A 9,898-nucleotide genomic window follows, 5' to 3' on the forward strand; every position below is an offset into this window, starting at 1 on the left:
GTGTGTGTGTGTGTGACGTGGCGATTCCGGCTGCCGCGTCAATATTCCGGTCGCCAGAATTCAAAATTGTGTCAAAATTGAACAACTTCTTAAATTGGTGTATTAAAATGTAAAATCCTAACTTCGCGTCAAATATGGATTTTCGACAAAGTTTGTGTATTTAGGTACAATTTTCCCTTTTTTTTTCTTTTCTTTTTTTTCTTTTTCTTTTGGGCTCTTTTTTTTTTTGAGATAAAAGCGAGGATTTTATTGAGCACACGAACATGGGACGTGGAGATGACCCACCACAAGAGACGGGGGTTCATTCCAAACATGAGGTGCAGTGATATCTCTCGCCTCCTTCGCTAAGCAATGAGCTATAGCGTTTCTATTTCTCCTGATATGATAGACCCGGACATTTGGTAACTGCAGCAACTCTTCTCTACAATGGGACGCCAGAGCCCCAATTTCAGAAATATTCTCCTCTTGAGAGCTGATCGTGTCGCAAGCCCGTTTGCTGTCGGATTCCACCCTTCCTTGAGTTAGTCCCTTCTCTTTAATCCAAGAGAGTGCCTCCTTGATTCCCATCAGTTCACCCTCCTCAACAGCGCGCAAGCCTGGAACATTGATGGATTTGCCGGCCATGAAATTCCCCTCGTGGTCCCGAATCACCAGCCCCAATCCCATGGAATTGGACTCACGAAAGAACGCTGCATCGACGTTGCAGCAGAACCTCCCGGTAGGGAGATGGTGCCATCCTTTGCAGTCAGCGTCGGGAGGAGGCGCGGCGCGGTGGTTGTTGACTGTCGACTGAGCCGTGGACCAGTCCTCATAGGCGCTCACAGCCAGGAGAATAGAGCTTGCGGGGGATGGATTCACGCCTCTCCAAACCGCTGCATTGCGATCTTTCCACATCTGCCAGAGAAGCATGCAGATTCTGACCTTGCGAACTTCATCTTTGTCATTAATGATCTCAAAGAGAGCCTGCAGAAAGGAGTCGCATCGATTCATGACGGCTTCAATGTAAGGCGCCATATCGCTTGATCTCCAGCAGTCCTCCGCAAAAATGCAATGGAAGAACACATGCCAGAGATTTTCGTAGCCCGTCCTACAAGTGCCGCACTCGCCCCCAACCGCGATTCCTCTAGATAAAAGTCTCTCCTTTGTGGGAAGGTTGTTTCTAGCAGCTCGCCAGAGGAAGTTTTTCACTTTTGGTGGGATTCTGATCTTCCAAAGACGGTCCCATTGGCCCTCCGCAGCATAAGTAGAGTCAAGCGTGAGTGAACTGGCCAGCCGGTAGGCTGACTTCACGGTGAAGCGCCCGGTGGTTGAGTAGTGCCAAATGAGTTTGTCTTGGTTGGGCATCGGCAGCAGCGGAATGCTAATAATCTCACGAGCTTCAGCTTCATCCATAATGGATTCAATGAACTCCACATCCCAATCTCTAGGTCCAGGAATGATGATGTCTTGCACGGTGAGATCAGAGAGTTCCGGCGGGCAGCTCGAGGAGACATGGAAACTTCCTTGTCGGCGGAGCCAAGGATCCTTATAAACTCTAATGATGGCGCCATCGCCAACTCTCCATCTTACTCCGCTCCTCACCAGATCTTGGGCAGCGCATATGCTACGCCAAGTAAAGCTAGGGCTGTTCCCCACTTTTGCATTTAAGAAGTTGTCGTTGGGAAAGTATTTGGCTTTGAGAATCTGGCAGACAAGTGCGTTTGGTTCCTCGATTAATCTCCATCCGGTTTTTCCCAGCAAAGCAAGATTGTACAGCTGCATACTACGAAAACCCATGCCACCGAGTTTCTTGTCAACAGACATTCGTTCCCACGACATCCAGTTGATGCTCCGATCCGATCCGCCCTTGTTATTCCACCAAAAGCTGTTCATAAGCCTTTCCATCTCACTCGTAAGGCTGGTGGGGAGAAGGAAAATACCCATGCAGTACGAGGGTATTGCTTGGGCGATACCCTTGAGCAGAATCTCTTTTCCAGCTTTCGATAATTTCTTGCCGTTCCACCCTTGTATACGCTGCCATAATCTATCCCGGAGGTACTGAAATATCTCCTTTTTCTTCCTCCCAATAAGCGATGGTAAGCCCAAGTATCTTCCAGTGTCAAGTGGCGAAGTGACGCCTAGGATAGAGGAGATCGCAACTTTCCCAGCTTCACTAACATTGGAGCTGTAGAACACTCCAGATTTTTGGAAGTTGATGGCCTGGCCAGAAGCTAGTTCATAGATTCCCAACACTCTCTTCAGGTTCATACATTCCGTCTCCGAGGCGCGGCAAAAGAAAATGCAGTCATCTGCAAACATGAGATGGGAGACAGCGGGGCCGCGACGCCCAAGTTGAATGCCATGAATATCCCCTCTTGCTATCTCATGGTTGATCATGGCCGAAAGTCCCTCGGTGCACAAGATAAACAAGTAAGGGGAAAGGGGGTCCCCTTGACGAAGACCCCTGCCCGGAATGACAGGGCCGACAGAGGCGCCATTCACAAGGATCTCATACGAAACGGTGCGAACACACAGTTTCATCCATTTTCTCCATTTCTCACAGAAGCCCAACCTCTGTAGGACAACGTCCAAGTAGTTCCAATCGACGCGATCGTAGGCTTTGCTAATGTCAATCTTGAGAGCTAGATTGCCATTCTTCCCTCTAGTTCTCCTCTTCATCGTGTGGATGGCTTCAAAGGCAATGAGAATGTTGTCTTGGATGACTCTCCCTTCCACGAAGGCCGATTGAGAGCGATCAATGAGGTAGGGGAGGACTTTCTTTAACCTGTTGCATAAAACCTTCGAGACAATCTTGTAAACTACATTACAAAGAGCTATTGGTCTAAGCTCTTTCATGTTAGTTGGGGTCTCGACTTTTGGAATGAGAGTAATCAGAGTGTTATTGAGGGTGGGAGGGAACTCATCTGTTGTAAGCCAATCGCAGCAGCTGCGGAACACCTCGTTTCCAATCACATTCCAAAACTTTTGGAAAAACTTCGGGTTGAAGCCGTCGGGGCCGGGCGATTTATCGGGGTGCATCTGGGTCACTACCTTTTTGAACTCCTCCATCCGAAAAGGGGCAGTAAGCTCATCATTCATGGAGTCATCAATGGTCGGGCTAAGCCGATCAAGGACCTGGGCAAAGTTGATATGGCTGGTGGAATCATCGAAAAGGTTTTCAAAATACTTCTTAGCCTCTTGGCCTATATCACTGGTGTTTGTCGCCCAGCTACTATCGTCTCTTTGAAGCCTGGTAATGGTGTTAACCTTGCGTCTCGCCGAAGCCATATTATGGAAGAATTTTGTGTTTGAATCTCCCTCCCTCAACCAGTGTTGTTTTGCCTGTTGTTTCCAGTGTGTTTCCTCTCTAAGGAGGAGTTCAGCCATCTCTTTCCTCGCCTTCTTGAGCTTCTCAATGGAACGCGCATCAAATTTCCCTTGGTAGAAGGAGATCTGTCGCTCAAGATTCTTCTTTTGCATTCTTTGGTTGCTGTCCAGATGCTTCGCCCATACAGAAATAGATTCAGAGACCGCCGTCAACCGTTCAAGTATATTGATATCATAGAGGTTGGTCCAACAGTCGCGGATCACAACGGGGAGGTCAGGTTCGTAGCACCATTTGTTCTCGAAGTGAAACCTGCGAGTATGCCTAGGATGAGCAGAACCTTTGCACTTTAGCAGGAGTGGAACATGATCTGAGATAGTGGCCGAGACCGGGAGCAGCACCGCCTCTGGAAAGAGATTTTTCCAATTGTTCGTAGCCATGCCCCTATCAAGCCTTTCCTCAACAAAATGGTTTGTCCCCAATCCACGAGACCAGGTGAACTGGTATCCGCTGAGAGGTATGTCTGAAAGTTCGCACTCCATAACAGCAGCTCGAAAGCCTTGCATGAGCCAATTTGGGTGGTCGACTCGTCCACGTTTATCTCCGGGATCGAGGAGGTCGTTAAAATCTCCTATGATGATCCAAGGGAGAGTGTTCAAGCCTGAGAGCCTTCGCAATAAATTCCAGGAGTCTCGACGGTTTCGCCTATCGGGGAAGCCGTAGTAGCCGGTAAGTCTCCAGTTTCCAATAGCATCATTGATCTGCATATCGATGTGATTCCGAGAGTAGCCTGTGAGTTTGCAAGAAGAAGTGGTTTCCCAAAGCATGCATAGACCCCCGCTCCTGCCTGCACAGTCCACAGAGAAACAGCCTTCAAAGTTGAGTCGAGTTCTGATCTCCTCGATTCGTTGACGTTGGGATAATGTTTCGCAGAGAAAGATAAAATTGGGCTTGTGAACTCGAACGAGTTCGATGAGCGTCGGAATCGCAAGGGGATGGCCCAATCCCCTGCAATTCCAGCTGATGCAATTCATTGGGCCTGGCCGACTCCACCATTGGAGCCCGCCGATACAAGGTCTGATTCATCAGAGACATCCACGTGGATTCCAGCCGGGAAAATCTCAGATGATGTGGAGGTAATCATGGCATGAGTGTTAGTGCCACGTCGTCTTTTCCTTTCTTCAAAATTGATAATTGATGAGTCATCCAATTGCATTAACTCCCGATCAGTAGGAGCGTTACTGATATCCCGTAGCACCAGGCTGTGCGTGATTTGAGGGATTGGATCGCTGGTGTGGCGTGATCCCATTATGGGGAGAGATTTGCTCCCGAAATCACGTGCTTTCCGTTTCGGGTCGGATTGTAACGGCTCGCTTGAAACCCTAGCTTCCGCCGCCGCCCCGCTAGGGTTGGAGCCTCCATCGTCAGCTCGGAGCCATTTGTCACCGGCCAGAGACACACTCCGCCGATCAGCTGCTTTAAGCCAAGCACCCCATTCCCTCTCGACCTCTTTGACCTCGAGCGTGAAGCGGAGATTACAAAAGTTTTCGGAATGTCCAAGTCTTCCGCAGAGAAAACAGAAGATGTTGAGTCGTTCATACTTGAAAGAAACCTGGAAGGAGGTTCCGTCTGTGTTCTTCAATCTCTTGAATCTTTTGAGGGGTTCTGTGACATTTATGCCAACTCTGATTCGCATGTATTGCCTCCAGACTCCAGAAGAGTTGGTACTGTCATATTCAAGAAAGTTTCCGATGAAGTTCCCAAGGAGTCTCCCTACTTTCTCAGTTAGGAAGCCTGCCGGAAGATCATGGATTTGTATCCAGAAAGGTAAGGTGTCAAGGGGGACTTTCGATGGTAAGTCTCCCTTCTTTAGTTTGTGAAGAATGAGAGGGAAATTTCCATAAGACCAAGGGCCATTATCCAAGATACGCTGAAGATCCAGTTCATGAAAGAATTGGAATATGAATCTGCCGTCCCCAATATCTTTCATGAAGACTCCTTTCCCGGGTCGCCAGATGCTTGCCAGTCTGCTTCGCATGAGATTGAAGTTTATCGGCTGCTCAGTGAGAAACCGGCCCACCAAGCATAGTTCAACCGCTACCGTGGTGTCGTCAGCGATATCATCATCAATGAGGAGTTCGTCCTCTTCAGCAGATAGTTTTAGTCCGGCCATGCGCTCCTCCATGAGTGGAAGGGTTGATAAACTGGTAGAAACTTGAATGAAAAACGAAGGCTCTCAACGAAGGAGAGAGGGACGACGGCTCTCAACGAGGGAGAGAAAATCCAAAAAAAGCATAAAATTCTTATTCCTCTTCTTTTGGGCTCTTAGTTTGTTTAATTTTATTAAGGGCCCAAAATTGCTATTATAAGTATGGAATTTTTTATTAATTGGGCCATTGTTGGGTTGATTCTGAAATTTATTTAATCAGCAAATTGGGCCATAGATTTTAAGTAACTGTTGGTTTAAATTTTGAGAACCAATATTAGATTATTACTAATTATTTACTTATAAACTAATTTAATTTTATAGTTACATTTAATAGTTTTAACTATTAATTAAGAACTAGTATACGCCCATTCGTGCGATGCACGACGGACATCGAAATCAAACGATAAATTTAAATAAATAAATATAAATAATAATAATAATAATCAAATAAACAAATACAACATATGTTTTAAAAATATATAATATAATAGTTAAGATCAATTACTCAATAAAATCTTGAATATAAAATTATAAAATTTCAATTTATACAAAGTGTAATGAAAATTTGCATTATGCATATTATTATATAGTATTATACATCATAATAAATATTTTCATACACAAACATAAATAAAAAGTTGTAACTTTTTAATGAAGAGACAAAAAATAAAATATTTTATGCTTTTCATAACTTATTCGTTTTAAATTCGTTTTTGATTATTTATATACTACATTGAATTTAAGATACATATGATTATTTTTTCACGAATCAAATTTGATGACGTTTAGAAAATAAATAATAATAACATAAAAAGAAAAAAAAAAGTGAAAATGTGGAAGAAGAGAGAAAAAAGAGAGGGAAAACATGGAGGGGAAAAACTCCTCTTTTATGTACTATATAGATAGATATAGATCGTCAATTCTCAATCTAATATTAAATTTAATTAAGACATAATAATAACAAATATGTTAATATAAAGAAATATAAAAATTCATACAAAAATTTAATAAATCTAAATCATATTTGAAATTATTTTTTTAAGATTTAATTAATTAATTATCTATAAATATATATTAATATAAATTTCAACCTTTAAAATTTATTTTTAAGCTAAAGAGTTCTAAAATGAACAAATATAAGTCTAATCTTTTTAGTTACATTAAATTGTTATAGCAAAAAAAAAATAGAAAATATTAAAAATTATGTCTAACAAAAATATAAAAAATAAAATAAATATTAAAAAATGAATGAAATAGTAAAAAAAAAATTGAACATGTTATTCAAAGAAAGGAGGTAGGAGAGAGGAGAGGATAGATGAAAGATGAGAGAGAGAACAAAAATTGTGACTTTAAATGATAATAATTTATTTATTTTTAAATTTGTTTTTTATAATTTTTACATCAAATTAAAGATCTTATTATTATCTTTAATTTAACATCCATATAAAATATTTTTTTATAAGTAAAAGTTGATGAATTTTAAAAAAGAATCAAAACAAAAAATGCAAAGTAAAGAGAGAATTTTTCTTAGAGAAAATTCGTGCATGTTTTATATACATATTTATACATATGATAATTGAGTTGATTTTGATTTTATATTAATATATAAATATAAAAATATTTTTCTATGTATTGCACTTGCACAGGATGCAAATGTTAGTACTATATTAAAAAAGCAACTTTCAATTGGAAATCAAATTCAAAATTTAATGGCAATTTTGTAGTTCTAAAAATTATTTGTAAATTGTATTTTTTTCTTTTTATTTCCATTTTCTTTATCTTTTTATTTTTTATTTCTTTCTAAATTTATGAAATTCAGCTAATTATAAAATATTTAATATGCATATCAAATTAAAGATCACGATAAGAGCTTTAATTTGATATATTTTTTATTAGGCGTATTTATACGCATTTATTTGAGGGATTTTTGTGTGATTTCTATGTCCTATTGTTGATATTTATCTTATTTTAGCATGAATTCAGTTCTTATATGAATTTTGATGGCTTTTGATAGATTTTAAAGGAATTACTTGATTTTGAGAAAAATTTTGAAGTCTTGAATTATGAAGTTTGAAGCTGTTGCGCGTGCGCTGGACGAGATGCCCATACCGTCTCGAATGTCCGAAATTAAAGGCTGAATTGGCTTAGATACATAGTGGACTGTCGTGTTTAACTTTATCATGGGCTTAAACTTATTTTATTTGTTTTTGGGCTGATCTAAAGCTTTAACTTTGCTTTATGGGCCTGTGCGCCTCTTATTTACCTTAATTAGATTAGGTTTTTATTATTTCCTTAGTTTATATATTAGAGTCATCGTATAACTTTAGATTATTATTCACGGCTCACGCCAATTTCTGAAGGCAGATTGTGGACGCAATTCTTGGAGCAATATTTCAGGTTATATTCTCTTCATCTTTTCTTCGCACTTATTTATTTATTTTTATTATGAGTTCTAGTTAATTTCTTTTAATTACGACAACGATTAAGAAAGTATTAGCAATATTATTATGTGAGATCTAATTTGTTCTTATACTTTATTTTATGTTTGCATATGTGATTCTCCGTATTTTCCTGGCAGCGAAAGCAGAAGAAAGCGAGATGCGAAAGCAAGCAGAAAAAAGCAAGATGCAAGGAAGTGATTCTGAGAGCGGAGCAACAACACAAGTTGTGCTGCATGCATTGAAACCAAAATACATGTCGTCATCGTCTAAGGTATTCATCGACGAAGATGTAGTACCGCTGCTAAAGAGGCTCACCGATTTCTGGGTTGATGGAAAAAACAATAAGTGGGCTGAATTCCTCAAATTCATCAAGAACAATTTCAAAACCAGATTTCACGCGCACTCAGATATTTGAATGAAATCTCCAAACTTGTTGGTCTTGTTTAACATGTTTAGGTATCCCAAGATTGCCATGGAGAAATGTGTTTTGATTGGGAGACAATGCAGAGAAGCTTGAGCACGAGTGGATGGAACTCAATGCACAACTTAGAGTTTAAAGATTGCCCTCTCACATATTTGAATGCGCGTGAAATCTGGTTTTGAAATATGGTTTTGAAATATCGTTCTTGACGAATTTGTAGAATTCAGCCCACTTGTTATTTTTTCCATCAACCCAGAAATCGACAAGCCACTTTAGCAGCGGTATTACATCTTCGTCGCTAAATACCTTAGACGACGACATGTATTTTGGTTTCAGCGCAAGCGGCACAACTTGTGTTGCTGCTCTGCTCTCGGAATAAGAATCACTTCAGCAAGTGATGAGATTATGTTCATATGGGAGATCAGTAATGTGGGTGGAGAAAATTAGAGTATGTTTAGAGGAGTCATCTGTTTGATCTGATGGGTCTTTAACTTGAGAATCGAAAACTGTAGTTTGTAGTTATTTTTTGTGTAGTCTCTCAAATGTGGAAGAATAAGGTGCTACTTCAAAGGCATACACCATTTGTAAATTGCGTTTTTCTTGAGAAAATTGTACTCCAAAATAATACTAGCATTTACTATTATATATTCCATATAGAATATAAATATTTTACCGAGTTTAGATAATTCCAAAACCTCAATTCCGACACAACCTTTTCATACATTTGGCATGCCTGTCCTATTTTCCCTTCAATATTTTAGAATGTTTTTGGTGTTTAATAGCAAGAGCAATATGTTCCTATCTGAAAAGCAAGCTCTGCATATCTCTCTGCAGGGAATATAAACTGCCAAATAAAATAAAAAACTTATCAAATTTTAAGAAATTCCTAATTGCAACACTAAAGCAACCAAAATTCAAACACTTACACACACTGCTACTTTTGCTGATCTTCCTATCCCATAAAAACAAAAAGCAACAAAAATGAAAATCTCACCACCTTTACTAATGGAATCAAACAGTACTTAAAAATTTTGTCCTTTTCTTATTCCCTTTTTTTCTATTTTCTTGTCCTAAAAACTTTCCTTTTCTCCATATATATCTCATGCAAATATCATAGTTTCACAAGTAGAAGACAGGCAGAGACATAGACATAGAGATGGAGAGAGAGAGAGGGAGCAATGTGGTGAAGCTGAAAGGCTGCATCAAGACGACCAAGGGGCCGTGGGTGGTGCGACGGCCCACCAAGGGCGGCGGCCACGTTATGAGGTACCGGTTCCCGTCGGAACAGGAGCGCCTCAACAACAAGCGGAGGGAGCAGCACCGCCGCTCCGTGAGGCACAACATCTTCGAGGGCTTGAAGGCGCACGGCAACTACAGTCTCCCTAAGCACGCCGACTCCAACGACCTCCTCAAAGCCCTCTGCGAGGAAGCCGGTTGGCACGTCGAACACGACGGCACAATCCATCGGAAACAGGTTTAACACAACACACATGTATATGAATATATGTAGCCATGATTATTTT

At 40.5% G+C, this 9,898-nt stretch overlaps 1 protein-coding gene across 1 annotated transcript; it reads right to left on the reverse strand.

Annotated features, from left to right (window-relative positions):
* Positions 1-4,334: 4,334 nt before the first annotated feature.
* LOC131024788 (uncharacterized) lies at positions 4,335-5,489 on the reverse strand. The gene has a single exon (XM_057954325.1). It carries the CDS (start codon positions 5,487-5,489, stop codon positions 4,335-4,337), a length of 1,155 nt encoding a protein of 384 aa, XP_057810308.1.
* Between the last annotated feature and the right edge of the window lie 4,409 nt (positions 5,490-9,898).

This window comes from Salvia miltiorrhiza, chromosome 5, assembly GCF_028751815.1.
Source record: "Salvia miltiorrhiza cultivar Shanhuang (shh) chromosome 5, IMPLAD_Smil_shh, whole genome shotgun sequence".
Lineage (NCBI taxonomy): Eukaryota > Viridiplantae > Streptophyta > Magnoliopsida > Lamiales > Lamiaceae > Salvia > Salvia miltiorrhiza.